At 41.2% G+C, this 17,704-nt stretch overlaps 1 protein-coding gene across 1 annotated transcript in view; it reads left to right on the top strand.

Annotated features, from left to right (window-relative positions):
- The window catches only part of adad1 (adenosine deaminase domain containing 1 (testis-specific)), a 63,468-nt gene that overhangs the window by 11,458 nt on the left and 34,306 nt on the right, over positions 1-17,704 (top strand). The window contains exons 4-5 of the mRNA XM_078231865.1: positions 6,448-6,573; positions 16,201-16,327. Of these exons, the coding sequence (XP_078087991.1) occupies positions 6,448-6,573; positions 16,201-16,327 (253 nt within the window). The remainder of the gene's footprint in view (positions 1-6,447; positions 6,574-16,200; positions 16,328-17,704) is intronic.

Below are 17,704 nucleotides of genomic sequence, written 5' to 3'. Positions count from 1 at the left end.
ATCAGGTGCTGCCACACCAATCTCTCGGTGTGTCCCCAACGGCCATGTCTGCAGGTGCTGGAGGCACGTAGAATACACACCTCCCTCCCAAATGAGAGGTTACGGCGCCCTTATGTCTGGTAAACAACCCAGTTTGATCAGAAAGTCTCTTTTGTCCTGGAGATGACCCATAGCCTGTGTATTCGCCCGTCTGGGTTGCAGCCTGGTTATCTCTGTCTTTTAGGCTGTAGCCTGTCGTTTTAGTTCTTGCCCAATTGTCCCAGAGTGCTTTACAAATCGCCATTTTAGATGGCCCGTTTGGCCACAATGGCAAACTGGGAGATATTCGAAATATTGCTGCTCCAACCTGGAAGGATTCTGCCATGTAGCCGGACTGTTTGCATGAGCACATTGCTGGCATGGCCTGTGACAACCTCTGTTATGGTGATGGTGTTAGTGCAGCAACCTGAAGGGTAGTTGCTGATTCTTCTTCTTTGGCTGTTGGAGTTTATAGAGGTGCTTGGTGTTTTGAGGAGTAGGTTAAAATTAATGAAGTTTTCAGGGAGTGGTCGTGCATGTGGAAAAGTTCTTGGTTCTAACTGCAAGGGTTCTGGGCACACCACTTGTTCCCAGGGATGGCTACTATGGTTATAATTTCCTTTAGGAGCAGAATGAGAGGATGATGCTGGAAAGGCAGCAAAGAAGAGGACAAGTTGCTCGCAGAAGAGACAGGGAGATTTGCACTCAAATGGGCTACTCCAGAATTTGTGTGTGCCACATGCATGTCATTTTGGTACCAAAACAGCACTCGTACAGTGCAGCCCCGTTTTAACGTGATGGTTGGGGTCCATAAAATGTTATCGCGAATGTTATTGGGGTCGCGCTAAATCACTAAACCAGAAATAGCAAAAGAAAAGGGCCCGTCGCGCAATCGCATCATATCCGATTTCATGCTAAATCGGGGTTCCACTGTAATACGATGTTGGAGGCACTATGGAGCCCAGTTTTGTGGCCTCTGTTGAAGTACACTCTGCATTGTCCACATCTGTTCATTTACATTCTTATCCACCTAGGTCTTCTGGGAGTATTTCTGTAACCACCACTAACGGTATTTGCACCATGCGCACTTTACAAAGGAGGTGCTCACAAAACTTTGCTGTCCCTCTTAATTAGACGTACAGCCTTGAAGTAGGATGAGGACGGTGCTGCCAAGGATTTGGTGGCTGCTCTGCAACTTGTTTAGTTATAAAACCAACAGAAGTAGAAACAGGCCATTCAGCCTATCAAGACTGCTCCATCATTCACTGAGATCATGGCTGATCTGATCTAATCCTCAACTCCACTTTTCCACCTTATTCCAATAACCCTCAATTCCCTTACTAATTAAAAACCTGTCTATCTCAGCCTTGAACATACTTAATGACCCTTCCTCCACAGCTCTCTGCAGTAAAGAATTCCACAAATTCACTAGCCTCTGGGAGAAGAAATTCCTCCTCATCCCTGTTTTAAATGGGTGACCACTTATTCTGAGATTATGTCCTCTGGTCCTAGACTCTCCCACAAGAGGAAACATCCTCTCAGCATCCATCCTGTCAAGCCCCCTGAGAATTCTATATGTCTCAATAAGGTTGCCTCTCATTCTTCTAAACCCCAATGGGTGCAGATCCAACCTACTTAACCTCTCCTCATTAAAAAAAATCCCTCCAGTCTCTGGATCAACCTAGTGAACCTTCTTTGGACTGCCTGTAATGCCAGAATATATTTCCTTAGATAAGGGGACCAAAACAGTTCACAATATTCCAGGTGTGGTCTAACTACTGCCTTGTATAGTTTTAGCAAGACTACCCTACTTTTATACTCCATTCCCTTTGAAATAAAGACCAACATTCCATTTGCCTTTCCAATTACCTGCTGAACTTGCATGCTCACATTTTGGGATTTATGCGCAAGGACCCTCAAATCCCTCTGTACTGCAGTTTTCTGCAGTCTTTCTCTATTTAAATAATACTCAGCCCCTTTATTTTTCCTACCAAAGCACATAACTGCACATTTTTCTACATTATATCCATCTGCCTAGTTTTTACCCACTCACATTACCTGTCTATATCCTTCTGACTTTGTATCATCCTCACCACTTGCTTTCCCACCTATTTTCATCATCCACAAACTTGGCAAAAGTACATTCACTTCCCTCGACTAAGTCGTTAATATATATTGTAAATAATTGTGGCCCAGCACGGATCCCTGTGGCACTCTAATTACAGGTTGGCACCCTGAAAATGCACCTTGTATTTCTACTCTCTTCTATCACTTAGCCAACCTACTATCCATGTGAATATACTACCCCCAATACCATGGGCTCTTATCTTGCTAAGTAACCTTTTGTGCAGTACCTTATCAAAAGCTTTTTGGAAATCCAGGCATATTACATTTCCTGGTTTCCCTTTATTCTGCTCATTACAAGCTCAAAGAATTCTAATAAATTTTGCTGGCACGATTTCCCCTTCATGAAACCATGCTGACTCTGCTTGACTACATTATGTATTTCTCAATGCTCTGCTATTACATCCTTTATATTGAGCCTTCACTGACAACAATCGCACCCAGGCCCTATCCCCATAATCGTATGTATTATGTACTTACCCTGCTCGTCCCCCTGACACTAAGGGGCAAGTTAGCATGGCCAATCAACCTTAACATACACTACAGATTTAGTGAATTGGATTTGAACTTGTGACCACTGGATTATTAATCCACTAATATAAAGACAGCATTTTTATGCTGTAAATTTTCAATGCTCCTCTTACTTTTTGTATCATAGTAAGTAGTCCCACAACACCAGGTTAAAGTCCAACAGGTTTATTTGGTATCACGAGCTTTCAGAGCACTGCCCCTTCTTCAGGTGAGGTCATTAGGTCAACCTGTTGGACTTTAACCTGGTGTTGTTAGACTACTTACTGTGCTCACCCCAGTCATCTCATCATCATTTTTGTGTCATACTCTTGAAGAATTTAGGATATATGCCACCTGGTCCCAGTGTTGTGTATAGATGTAATTTTTTGATTTGCTTTTACTACATAATGCCTTGCCGATATCTTAATGTCACCAGATTGTTATTTTAGCTCAAACTTAAATATCTACTCTACAGTTTTCAATTATAGCAACTGGGGGCACCTAAATAATTGCCTGAAGCCTTTGTATTACTCCTAGCTCACTTATCGTTTAATTATGGATCTGGTTTTCCAACATTCTGGCAATTTATGTACCACTAGCTATGTTCTGCCTCTCCATTATTGTCTTCTATAAATGTGTATTTATACAACGATATCTATCTCCTCTAGTATCTTAAAGAAAATGTGTCCTTTAGATTTGCTTTCCCACAGTAAGTCACTGGGTTGATTGCCACCAGTATAAGAAAGACAATTTGCATTTGAAAGATTAAGGAAATGTTGCTATTCTAGTTATGGCAGTGCTGATTTCCAAAAATAAGTATAATTGTTCTCACACACACATTTTGAATATTTACTTTCAACTTCAGGTCCTGCTCCAATACCTGTTGAACGAAGGGTAATACCTTCGCCATGTCTGCCTCCAAGAAATCAGCCTTCAAAGTTAGGTTATGGTGAGCAATTATTAACTTTGTCACTCAGGTTATCATTTGAGCAGATCTTGCTGTGCTACTAAAACATGACATAAAGAGTAACATAGTACTGGTAATGTCATTGACTAGTAATCCAGAGACGCAAATTAATGTTTTGAGGGCATGCGTTCAGATCCCATCACAGCAGCTGGTGGAATTTGAATTTGATTAATTAAAAGTCTGGAATATAAAGCTAGATTCACTAATGGTGACCATTAAACTGTTGTTGATTATTGTAAAAACCTATTTGGTTCACTAGGAAGTTTGCTCTTCTTACCTGGTCGGCCTATGTGTGACTCCAGATCTAATGTGGTTGACTTTTAAGTGCCCTCTGAAATGGCCTTGCAAGCCACTCAGTTGAAAGGAAATGAGGGATGGCAACAAATGCTGGCCTTGCCAGCAATGCCCTCGCATGAAAATCCACCAGGTGAAACCTAAAATTGATATATCAGTTACTAATGAGGAGCATTTTATGTCGAGCAAAGCTGTAGAGCATGAAAAGTGAAATATCAGTACTGGAGGACCTCTTGCTGATATTCTTTTCACTTTAAAAGTTTTCTGCCCCTGCCCCCAAAATAAACTTAGAATCAGTGGTCCTCTAAGAAAAATGGTTGTTTCATTTTAAAACAATACCTCTGATATTTTTTGTGCTGATGATCTATTGAAATAATTGTTAATACCCTAATATATAGTACTACAGATAGTAAACCTGGCCTACGGTCTAGTCTACGGGTGTAAAGGTGGGTAGAATTTACATTAACACAAAGCAAATTGTCCTTTTTTTTCCTGCTGTACTCCTATTTAATTTTGTTACTATTTAATTTTGGCAGAAACTTCCAGCCAGGTGCTATAGTCCACAATCTGGCATATAGTTGAGGTCAAATTGGAGAAGTAGTTTAGAAGGTCAGAAGGTTTGTGATCTAAAAATGGCAGTACATGGGAATGCTAGGAAAATTATAAGGAGGGTTGCTGGAACATCAGGTTTGAGAAAAAGCGGTAAGAATTGTTTTGTTGGCAGACATCCTTCTTTCTTTTGCTGTAAGCTATGGTTACAGCTGCTGACTGTTTACGCAGTCTAAAAATAACTCATCATTTGTTCTTTGAATGGAGGTGGAGCAAAGAACTTGTACATATCTCTCCATGAAATGTAAATGTTGCTGGCATTTATTCTCATTCTTGATTGCTCTTGAGAAGTTGATGATGAACCATCACTTTGAATCACTGCAGTTCATGTGACGAAAGCAATCTCAAGTTGCTGCTGCTTAGGGAGTTTGGGCCTTGACCTATTGACAATTTAGGAATGATTATATGTTTACAAATCAGAATGGTGTGTGGCTTGGAGAGAAACTTTCAGGTATGATGTCCTAATTAGCCTGCTACCCAACCTGCAAATTTTGATATTTGTGTTCAACAGCATTCATTTGCACTCTTTGACATCAATTACGCTCAAAAGCAATGATTTAACAATTCTTTGATATTCGTTGTGTTCAAGGCCGTCATTTAACATTGCATGTAACTGACATCAATGTCATCAAATGCCTCAAACTGCAGCATTCAAAAGATTTTAAATTAGCAACGTCACTTAAGCATTCAGAGACCAAAACTGATCAGTTTATTTTGCATATTTCTGAACATCCCCTACTCCCCGGAGAAATTTCTTCTGTCTCCAAACTCCCATTCCCCCTCAAAATGCAGCAGTTATTTTTCCTCTCTCCCACTCCTCTCTTTCACCTCTTTATCTTTCCCCAACCCTGTCTCCACCTCTCCCCATGTATCTCTCTCCTCCCACCCTTCTCCACCTCTCTCTTGCCCTATCCCCACAGTTTTTATGTGGATGCTCCAATAATGTTTCTGATTAATGGTCATGTCCCAGATAATTAATGGTGAGATATTCAATAATAGTAATGCTGTTGAATGTCAAAGGGAGGTGGTTCGATTCTCTTGGTGAGGATGGTTATTACCTAACTTTTGTGTCTAATATTTCTTGCCACTTACCAGCCCAAGTTTAAATGCTACTTGGGTCTTACTGCATGCAGATACAGACTGCTTTCTTATCTGAGAAGTTGTGAATGTAATTGAATACTTTGCATTCAGCCAACATCCCCATTTCTAATCTTAAGGTTGAGAGAAGGTCATTGATAAAGCAGCTGAAGATAGTTGGGTCTAGAACTTGCCCTGAGGAACTCATGCAGTCTTAGAGCGGAGATGGTTGGGTTCCAACGATACAGCAAGGATTTAATCAGGGCCCCCATCACCTTTACTGTTTCCACTGCACTCTGACATTGCTTGCTATCATGTGGGTTGAATTGCTTGAAGGCTGGCATCAGTTGTGGTGGGAACCTTGGCAGGAGGTTGACATGGATTAATCACTTGGCACTTCTAGCTGAAGATTATTGTAAACCTTCCAGCATTGTATTGTGCACTTAATTGCTGGGCTTTGCCATCAATAAGGATGGGGATGTTCATGGAGCCTCCTTCCCTCCTGTTTTTTAATTGTTCACCACCATTCATTACTGGTTATGGTAAGGACTGCAGAGCTTTGATTTGGTCCATTGATTGAGAAGTTGTTTGTCTCTGTCTACTGCATGCTATTTCTGATTTATGGAATATAATTTCCTTAAACCTAATTCACTTTTTGATAATTGCTATGCAATATGGTGTCAGTTTTTAAGGTTTGAATAATTTTTCTGCCATACCTATTAATCAAAGTAATCTTGTATGATCATATTTTAATGTTTTATTACATCTCTGCATACAGGCACATAAATGTTGCTTACTTGTGTTTAAATTTGGATATGCCTTAAGTATTTTTAAATATCTTCTTATAGAAGGAAGGAATTCATATTACAAAGCCGTTTCTATAGCCTGCAGAGATGTTTTCAACAAGCTGACTGCAAACCTACCTGAGCACCAGAATTGTAGCAGTTCTTTGGCTGCTTTTGTAGTTGAAAGACGTAAGTAGAATGTAGTTAAGTTTGCAACTCAAAGGCCCAGAAATTTGATCGCACCAAAAACAGATGGGCAGGGGTGCCATGATATTTGTGCTGCCTGCTGATTATAATCATTCAAGTGTGAAACCATTGCCACCTGTGATAGTCAGTCAGTGGATATCCTTACCAGAAAATGTTGACGTTTTTGCATTCAAGTGTATTCAAATCTCATTTGACATCAAATGCTCTAATTTGGAAAGAGTGTTTCATGCAGTCAGCAACGTTTTGTCATTTTGACATCAAATGTGATCAAAAGCATTGAATGTGCTTAAAGGCATTGATTACGCTCAGCAATCTGCTTTGAAAAGTACAAGGACATTAATTACTTAATTTCTGAATTAATTCACTTTTTTTCACTTTGTCCAAAAGTTCTGTCCACAATACAGACTTGGTATCAATTGTTAATTCATTTTATTCATTCATTAATTGCTGTCCCGGGAAAAAACATGCAGCATGTGGAACGATTAGCCTGAGTCTCAGGATGCCTCCCCCTCAGCATTCCGTGGTTGTTCTCTCCCGTGCCCCAGATCTCCTCCCAATGGGCCCTCCCTCCCCCCTCAACTGACCTGATCTCCCATACCCAATACTTACCTCGCTTCTGCATCCACACTGGCTGAAAATTGCAGTAGAGCCAGCCTCAGCGTCACTTTGGGTTTCAGCCAGCCTGGCAACCTGAGCTCACTAGTGGGTGGGTGATGAGAGAGGGGAGGGAAAGAGGATGGGGGGGAAGAAAGCTGCTCTGGGTGAGGGTGAAAACTGCTGCAATCTTTAGAGGGGGTGAGATGGGGCATTTGGGGTGGGGGGACATAAAAAGATTGCTCTGGGTGTTGGTGCTGGGAGAGAAAACTGCTAGAGACTGATGGGAGGGCAGGGGTGTGCTGCACCAATTTGTGGTTTTGATTAAAAATACTAGTTTATCAAAACATACGTTAAATCAGTTTGCTTTTCTGAAGTTTGCTCAACTTTAGGATGCTTGAAGCAATAGAAGTTCAGAAATATAGGTTAAAAAAGGTAGAAATATGGAGTTCAGTTCCTCACAGACCAGACAAGGCTCAATTTCTCTTTCACACGTTTATTCGAACATACACAAAGGAGACCACACATCAGACAAGCTGATGTATGAACTCTCATCAGTTACAGTTTATCACTGTTAAACATTTTCATCCTTTACAATTATTAGCACATAACAATCACAAATTAACATGATTTGCTACTTTAATACCTAATCAAGGTTCATACATGTATACAGTGATTATACTACATCTTTACAACAAAGACCCATTTACTGTAGCTACAACCTTCAACACTAAGTTACAATGGACAAAGCCACATCTTGTAGCTTACCATAAAACTCGCACCCTGCTCAGTGCCTACATGGTCCAGCAGCTGCATCTTGAGTGCTTTTAATACAATTTTAATTAGGTTGTTTATTAACCCTTTTCCCTTTCACATGCACCAGCAGTATTATAAGATAGTAGCCTGTACAATAACAAGAACTCAAGTGCTTGTGGTTACCAGCTATCCACCCTCCTCTATTTTGAGCATGTTAGTCACGAAAACAGAAAATGACTCAAAATATTAGCCCTGTTCTCTCTCCACAGATACTAAAGTTTATTTATTTATTAGTCACAAGTAGATGTACGTTACACACTAATGACGTTACTGTGAAAATCCCCTAGTCGCCACACTCTGGCACCTGTTCGGGTACACTGAGGGAGAATTTAGCATGCCAATGCACCTAACCTACACATCTTTGGACTGTGGGAGGAAACCGGAGCACCCGGAGGAATCCCACGCAGATACAGGGAGAATGTGCAAACTCCACACAGACAGTGACCCAAGCTGGGAATTGAACACAGGTCCCTGATGCTGTGTGGCAGCAGTGCTAAACACTGTGCCACCATGCTGAGATTTTCCAGCATTTTCTGTTTTTGTTTCAAATTCCAGCATCCACAGTAATTTGCCTTTATTTGAGCATTTTAGTATTGTTAGGAGTAAATCCATCTGAATTTCCCCTTTTCAATGGAGAACTAACTTTGATTGTTTTTGGTGTCACAATGTTCAATGTAAGTGATTTGTTAATCGCAAATGTTTAGGTGTTGCGGTTTGGGGCAGTTGATGACAATGATATTTATACCGAGTGCTAAATTATAGCTAAATGATTGCTCTTGAGCTCAATTGATGTCAGATGATGGCTAAAAGATTGCTTATGAGTGTAATTGATGTCAAATGACTGCAAATGAGCAATGTTAAATGCAAATGATGTCAACATTTTTCAGTGGAGTTTGGATGTCTCCACTGCCATTTGAAGACATCATGCGCTTTTTAAAGGAAAGGTGGAATTTGGTCCCAGCAGAAAACAAAAAAGCACTTCTGAGCAAAGGAATTGCTGCTAGACCAGCAACTTTTGTCCTTAGATTCTTAGATTCTGCTTTGGAGGCTTCACTGTAGGCATTGGTAGAAAAGGCACATCCTCTCCCACAAAGAAGTCTTTGAGGCATTAACTCTGACAACAGAGAGAGAGAAGGGGTGACAATGTGAATTCCAAAAATTTAGTTTCCATACTATAAAAGGTTAAACAACCTGACTAGTGTGCAAGAAGGGCATTAAACATGATGTTGAACATGAACCAAATGGACAGCTCCGTTTGTCAACACCACAGGCAGACCATGCCTCTTCTGCCAACTGTTTTGTTCAGTAAGAAGTCTCACAACACCAGGTTAAAGTCCAACAAGTTTATTTGGTAGCACGAGCCACTAGCTTTCGGAGCGCTGCTCCTTCGTCAGGTAAGACTTATCTGGTTTTGACTTGCCTGATGAAGGAGCAGTGCTCCAAAAGCTAGTGGCTCGTGCTACCAAATAAACCTGTTGGACTTTAACCTGGTGTTGTGAGACTTCTTACTGTGTTTACCCCAGTCCAACGCCGCCATCTCCATATCATAACTTTTTTGTTGTCATTAAAGCATAGCCTGCTGCCATCTTTGCTTTAGGACTGGTATTGACAAAGGCTTCCATAGCTTTACCTTACTCCTGTATTCTCTTATACAGTGGCATAGAAGCATTAAAATTTGATACCTCAGGTGTGGTTAACTCTATGGGAGAAGCGCCTGCATTAAGGATGATGGCAAGCCTATTCTCGTGCCATAAACACCATTCCTTAGCCACCAATTTCAACCCTGCCTAACCACTATCTCCGTCTGATTCAGGCTGTTCTCAACTTTGGCACTATTTTTGGCCCTGAATTGCACTTCCAATTCTATATTCTTTCCATTACAAAGACCTCTGACTTCCATCTTTGTAATATTAACAACATGAGTAAGTTGTATTTGTGTAGTGCCTTCAAGGTGTTTCGCCGGAGCACTATCAAACAAAACTTAATACTGAGCCATTTAGCAAGAGATTGGGGCAGAACAGGGGTAGGTTTTGAGAAACATCTTAAAGAAAGAAAGAGAGGAAGGTAAGTTAATAGAGGAAATTCCAGAGCTTGGGGTCTTGGCAGCTGAAGGTACAGTGCCAATGGCGAAGCAGGTAAAATTTCAGATGCTCAAGAAGCCAGAATTGGAGGAGCACAAAAATGCCTTTAAATGGTGCTGAGTGGTCCTTCAGCTGGTTAGAACTACTTGTTCCTAATCGAGTTCTGCATGTGATATGTTTGGCATGCCAAGACTAATGGGTCCTGCAAGAGGCACAAGACCATAAGTTAAATAACATTTACAGCTTTTTAGCAAACTTTTGGGCACTTCTGATGCCAATACAGTTGCATACATGAATCTGGCAGGTAGCACACTTCCAGTTCATAACAAACATGCATTACCCATTATATTTGAGACTTGGGAGGATGTTTATTGCTGCATGATCAAATTTCTCGGCTAAAATGTAATGTGATCATTATTTTACTGTATTGGCTTTGAGGATATGACAATCCGATTGTGTTAAAACTCTTGCGAACTAATAAACTTTAATTTTTTAGTAGCACCTTGTTTAAGGGGTTAATATGGGTTTTGCTTTGATAGCCTAATCACAAGCTACACATATTGTAATTGTGGATTACAGTTGGGAAAGATGTTAAGATAACAAGGAAACGCAAAGATGTAACATGAAAAACAAAAGTAACGACTGAGTTTCAGGTATTGGAAGTGCTGTGTCAAAGTCTGAGCAAGAGTGGAACAAGATTAAGAACTGTTTGGAGGATAGGGAGGTTTATAGTGCAAAAGGTTGTAAAGGGTACAGTAATTGAATGGTGATTAGCCCTCTAAGAGCTGTGATTGCAATGTAGAGACATTGGTTGACGAATACAGGGATCAACAGAGGAACATGTTGGAAATGACTGATGTGGTTTAAGGTGTTACCAGCATTGAGAAGTGAATTTGGCCACAAGTGTAAATTATTGTTTAGTTGAAGAAAATTGCAAGTCAAATTATAAGAATAAATAAATGGCTAGCTAGTCAAGGAGCTTATGCAGGAACAGATACCATTAATGTGGTGCCTTTAATTCAGAAAAAAAGTGGTCCACGGCATATGATAGAAGGCAAAAGTGAATGCTGAGCCAACAAACCCAATAGGAGTGGAGTGGCCAAGCATGGTTAGATAAGTAGACTCCAAGGAAAAGAGAGAGGTGGTAGGTTTAGGGAGTGTATTCAACAACGCGGAACAAGACATTGAGTCAGATTGGCAGAAAAATGCTCAAATGAGTCAGAGCAATCAAATGTTTGCAGGAAGTGAGGTTACTCTACACAATTAGAGATGGTTTGATTTATTATTGTCACATGGTATTAACATACAGTGAAAAGTATTGTTTCTTGCATGCTATACAGACAAAGCATACCGTTCATAGAGAAGGAAAACGAGAGAGTACAGAATGTAGTGTTACAGTCATAGCTGAGGTGTAGAGAAAGATCAACTTAATGCAAGGTAAGTCCATTCAAAAGTCTGACAGCAGCAGGGAAGAAGCTGTTCTTGAGTCAGTTGGTACATGACCTCAGACTTTTGTACCTTTTTCCTGACGGGAGAAGGTGGAAGAGAGAATGTCCGGGTTGCTTGGGGTCCTTAATTATGCTGGCTACTTTGCCGAGGCAGCGGGAAGTGTAGACAGAGTCAATGGATGGGAGGCTGGTTTGCATGATGCATTGGGCTACATTCATAACCTTTTGTAGTTCCTTGCCGGTTTTGGGCAGAGCAGGAGCCATACCAAGCTGTGATACAACCAGAAAGAATGCTTTCTATGGTGCATCTGTAAAAGTTGGTGAGAGTCGTAGCTGACATGCCAAATTTCCTTAGTCTTCTGAGAAAGTAGAGGTGTTGTTGGGCTTTCTTAACTATAGTATCGGCATGGGGGGTCCAGGACAGGTGGTTGGTGATCTGGACACCTAAAAACTTGAAGCTCTCACCCTTTCTACTTCGTCCCCATTGATGTAGACAGGGCATGTTCTCCTTAACGCTTCTTGAAGCCGATGGGAATCTCCTTTGTTTTGTTGACATTGAAGGAGAGATTATTGTTGCTGCATTAGTTCACCAGATTCTCTATCTCATTCCTGTACTCTGTCACATCATTGTTTGAGATCCAACCCACTACGGTGATGTCGTCAGCAAACTTGAAAAATCAAATTCGAGGGGAATTTGGCCACACAGTCATAAATGTATAAGGAATATTGTAGGGGGCTGAGAACACAGCCTTGTGGGGCACCGGTGTTGAGGACGATGTTGGCAAAGCAAACAAACAATACTAAGGTAATACTCCAATGTGATTTTTATTTGTAGCTGCAGTATTCTCTATTCAAATATGCCTTTTGTAGTTACCCATATTACCATCAATAACTCAGTCATCTGGTATGTGGGCATACCTTCAATTAAAGGATGAATTAAACCATACCAACTTTTTTTGTATTTTACTTTGGAAAAAGCACGAATGTGACAGGCCACATACATTGAATACCATGTGGATAGAAATAGGAACTTCTATTTTTAACATCGATATAATAAATAGTTGTGTGAATTATTCTATAGCATGAAGTCTTCAATAGCATTAAATTGATGTTGCATGTAAAAACAAGTTATACGGTAACAAGATTGTAGTCAGGGTAGATTTGATAATTAGGGGGATAGATTGTATTCTCTGCAGTCGCGACCAAGAAGCCATGAGGGTGTGTTGCCTATGATTAAGATAGTTTTGAGCAGCTGCAAAAGAACTTTGATTGGGAGTGGATAGATTCTGCTGATGTGTATCATGTTGGGACCAAAGACATTGGGAAGGATAGACTTCCTGTTAAGGAAATATCACAAATTTTTTTTAAAAGACCTCACAGTTGTGATTACTAACTTGCCACAATGTGCTAATTGTTAGGATCTTGGTAGAGACCAGTAGCATTTTTATTCTTTTGGAATCTGCAAACCAAGGTTTTTTAAATTCATTTTCATTATTGTTTGCTAGGTCGATGTTTATTGTCCATCTCTAATTGCCCTAGAGAGGTTGGTGATCAGCTGCCTTCTTGAACAGCTGCAGTCCCTGTGGTATAGATGCATGCTTAATGCTGTTGGGGAGAGAGTTCCACGACTTTGACCTAGCGACAGTGAAGCAACGGTGATATATTTCCAAGTTAGGATGATGTGTGACTTGGAGTGGAACTTCCAGGTGGTGGTGTTCCTATAGATTCTCTCTTGTTGGAGATGGCTATTGCCTGCCACTGTGTGACTTGTCAGCCAAAACCTGGATATTGTCCAGGTCTTGCTGCATTTGGACATGACTCTTCAGATACTGAAGCAGACCATCAATGGTGCTGAACATTGTGCAATTATCAGCGAACACCCCCACTCTGACTTTATGATGGAAGGAAGGTTATTGAGAAGCAACTGAAAATGGTCAGACCTCGGACACTACCCTAAGGAACTCCTGCAATGATGTCCTGGAACTGAAATGGTTGACCTCCAACTACGGCGGCACGGTAGCACAGTGGTTAGCACTGCTGCTTCACAGCTCCAGGGTCCCGGGTTCGATTCCCGGGTCGGGTCACTGTCTGTGTGGAGTTTGCACATTCTCCTCGTGTCTGCGTGGGTTTCCTCCGGGTGCTCTGGTTTCCTCCCACAGTCCAAAGATGTGCGGGTTAGGTTGATTGGCCAGGTTAAAAAATTGCCCCTTGGAGTCCTGGGATGTGTAGGTTAGTTGGATTAGCGGGTAAAATATGTGGGGGTAGGGCCTGGGTGGGATTGTGGTCGGTGCGGACTCGATGGGCCGGGTGGCCTCCTTCTGCACTGTAGGGTTTCTATGATTTCTATGATGATTTCTACCACAACCATTTTCCTTTGTGCAAGGTACATCTTCAACCAGCAAATAGTTTCCCCCAATTTCCATTGACTCCAGTTTTTCTAGGGCTCTTTGATACCACATTCAGTCAAATGCTGCCTTAATGTCAAGGGAAGTTATTCTCACCTTACCTCTGGAATTCAGCTCTTTTGTCTTCATTTGAATCAAGGCTGTAATGAGGCCAGGAGCTGAGTGACCCTGGCAGAACCCAAACTGATAACACTGTTGATGATTCCTTCTATTCACTTTACTGATGGTCAAAAAAAGACTATTGGGGCTGTAGTTGGCTGCATTGGATTTGCCAGGTAGATGCTAGTGTTGTAGCTATGCTGGAATAGCATGGCAAGTTCTGGAGCATGTCTTCAGTCCAGTTGCTGGAATGTTGTCAGGGCCCATAGCCTTTGCTGTATCCAGTGCCTTCAGCCATTTGTTGATATCACAAGTTGGCATCTGTATGCTGGGGACTTCCTGAGTAGGCTGAGATGGACCATCCACTTGGCACTACTGGGTGAAGATTGTTGCAAATGCTTCAGCCTTATCTTTTGCAGTGATGGATGGGGATATTTGTGGGGCTCCCTCCTCCAGTGAACTGTTCAATTGTCCATCACCATTTACAACTGGATGTGGCAGGACGGCGGAGTTTAGGTCTGATCCATTGGTTGTAAAATCACTTAGCTCTGTCTATCACTTATGCTGTTTGGTACGCAGATAGTCCTGAGTTGTAGCTTCACCAGGTTGATGGCTCATTTTTAGGTACGCCTGGTGTTGCTTCTGGCATGCCCTCTGCACTCTTCTTTAAACCAGGGTTGATCCCCTGGCTTGGTGGTAATGGTAGAATGGAGGATATGCTGGGCCATGAGGTTATAGATTATGGTTGAGTACAATTCTGCTGCTGCTGATGGCCCACAGCACCTCATGGAAGCCCGGTTGGAGTGCCACACAACACTATGGCAGCTACCCTCAATGTAAAGACGATTCTTTATCTTCACAAGGACTATGTGGTGTTTGCTTCTACTGAAACTCTCATGGATAGTTGCATCTGTGGCAGGTGATTTGGTGAGCTCAAGTATATTTTTCTCTCTTGTTGGATCCCTCACCACCTGCTGCCAACCCAGTCTAGCAGCTATCTCCTTTAGGACTTGACCAGCTCAGTCTGTAGTGGCATACTGGTGATGGACACTGAAGTGTTTTGAAGCCTTGCCACCCTTGGTGCTTACTCTGAGTGGTGTTCAACATGGAGGGGCATTGATTTAACAGCTGAAGGAGACTTGGTAATCAGAGAAGGTTTCCTGGCCCTGCTTGACAATGTTGAGGGTTCCCAGGGCAACACCACTCAATTGTATATCATTGTGCTGCCACCTCAGCTGAGTCTGTCCTGCCAGTGACACAGGACACATCCAGGGATGCTGATGGTGGTATCTCAGCAATTTTCTGTACAGTATGATTCCATGAGTATGCCTATGTCGCTTGCCTAGTCTGAGAGAGACTACTAACAGCTGACAACTTGTGTGAAAATTGGCAAGGAGAATTTTGCACGATCAACAGGGCTGGGTTTGCCATTGTCACTTCCAGTGCCGAGTTTGATGCTGAGTGGTCCATCGGATTTTATTCTTTTTTGACTTTTAGCAGTTTGATACAAACTGAGTGGCTTGCTGGACCATTTTAGAAGGCATTTATAAATCAACCACATTGCAGTGGGCCTATAGTCACATGTAGGCCAGACCAGGTAAGGACAACAGATTTCCTTTCCTAAAGGGCATTGGTGAAGAAGATGGTTTTCATGACAATTGACAATGGCTTCATTAGACTTTTAAATCCAGATTTTTATTGAATTCAAATTTCAATATATGCCATTGTGGGGTTCGAACCCACGTCCCCAGAGCATTACCCTGCATCTCTGGATTATTAGTTACAATACTATTATTCTACCATTTTTATAGGGCAAATGTAGAAACGATGTTTCAACTTGTGGGGGGAGACCAAAGCCAAGGGCACGTACAATATAATAACCAATATATCCAGTAGGAAAGCCAGGAGAAACCTCTAACTGAAGAATAGTTGGAATGGAGAACTTGCTATCCAAAGGAGTAGCTGAGGTGAATAGCATAGATGCATTTAAGCAGAAAGTAATTGACCTAAGGAAGAAAGGAATATGTTATGCAGATATGATAGGAGGAAGCCTGAATGAGGCATACGCTTAGTCAAAGACCTTTTGGATTCAATGGCCTGTTTGTGCTGCATAATCTACGCAACTAATTTTCCATTCAGAATTTAAATTTAAGTTTTCAAATTTAGATGGACAGCCTTATGAAGTTGTTGCAGTTGGAACGGGAGAGATGAACTGCAACGATCCATTATTTTCTGAAGGCCGAATCGTGCATGATTCCCATGCTGTAGTTACTGCAAGACGCTCACTATTGAGGTAATATAATATTTTAAACTCTGAAAGTTGTTATTTGGTGTACGCGACTTTATTTGTACAGAAGCTGAAGAAAAGCTTTTTAGCATTGAATGGCTACAATGTAAGTCGTAAAACAGAGTCCGCCTGCTGCCTCACGTGATATTTACATGAGACTGGCTTTCATCTACATAACATCTGTCACAACCTGCAGTCCCATTTCAGAAGGTTGATGCTTGAGTGCAATAGTGAGAGGTTACTACATGGTTGGAGATAAGGAGACCCCAAACCATGGCTGATCAGCCTGCTTAACTTGACTTAAAAGATCCCATGGCAGTATTTTTGATAAAGCAGATCATTCTCTCCTGATGCCCTGACTAATATTTATCCCTCAACCAACATCACTAAAGAGACACTGATCATACGTTGTACAGCTCGTTCGTGCAAATAGCAACAGAAATTTGCTGCTACATTTCCTATATTATCAGTGATTACACTTCAAAAATAGTACTTAATTGGCTGCACAATATTTTGAGCATTCGGATTTCAGGAAAAATTATATAAATATAACGCATTCTTTTAATTTGAAATTTGTATTTTTTTATTCAGTAAGTGGAAAGCGTTTAGAATAATTCGTTTGGTTCATCAACAATTGAACGCAATTGTAAGGAAATTTAATTGTGTCAGTGGTTACACAGATTATTTCAATGTTAAGCATTGACCCTGGTATTTGTCATATTTCTTTGAGTAATTTCTTTTCCTGTAAGCTCTTAAGATTTTCTTGAGAGCTACCTTTGTTTTGGAGGCTATGTTTTGAGTTTTCAGGGCACCTTTTTCATTGTCACTAAAATGGGTGGCACAGTCGTTAGCACTACTGCCTCACAGCGCCAAAGACTCATGTTCAGTTCCTGGCTTGTGTGGAGTTTGCATGTTCTCCCCATGTCTGCATGGGTTTCCTCCAGGTACTCTAGTTTCCTTCCACAGTCCGAAAGATGTGCTGGTTAGGTGCATTGGCCATGCTGAATTCTCTGTGTACCCAAACAAGTGCTGGAGTGTGGCGACTAGGGGATTGTCACAATAACTTCATTGCAATATTAATGTAAGCCTACTTGTGACACTAATAAATAAACTTTAAACCCCTTATTAGGTAATGCAGTCACATAGTATCATTACCCTCTATTTGTGTTTAAAAATTTTAAGGAAGTTATAATAGGACATTTAGAAAGTCAAAACACAATCCATCAGAGTCAGCATGGTTTTACAAAGCATAAATAGTGTTTGACTAATTTGCTAGATGTAACAAGCCAAGTGGATAATAGGGATCCTATAGGTGTAATATATCTGGACTTCCAGAAGGCATTTGATAAGGTGCCTCACAAAAGGTTATTGCACAAGATATGA

This window comes from Mustelus asterias, chromosome 1 (assembly GCF_964213995.1).
Source record: "Mustelus asterias chromosome 1, sMusAst1.hap1.1, whole genome shotgun sequence".
In the NCBI taxonomy this organism is placed as follows: domain Eukaryota; kingdom Metazoa; phylum Chordata; class Chondrichthyes; order Carcharhiniformes; family Triakidae; genus Mustelus; species Mustelus asterias.
This window is presented reverse-complemented; position numbering and strand designations above follow the sequence as displayed.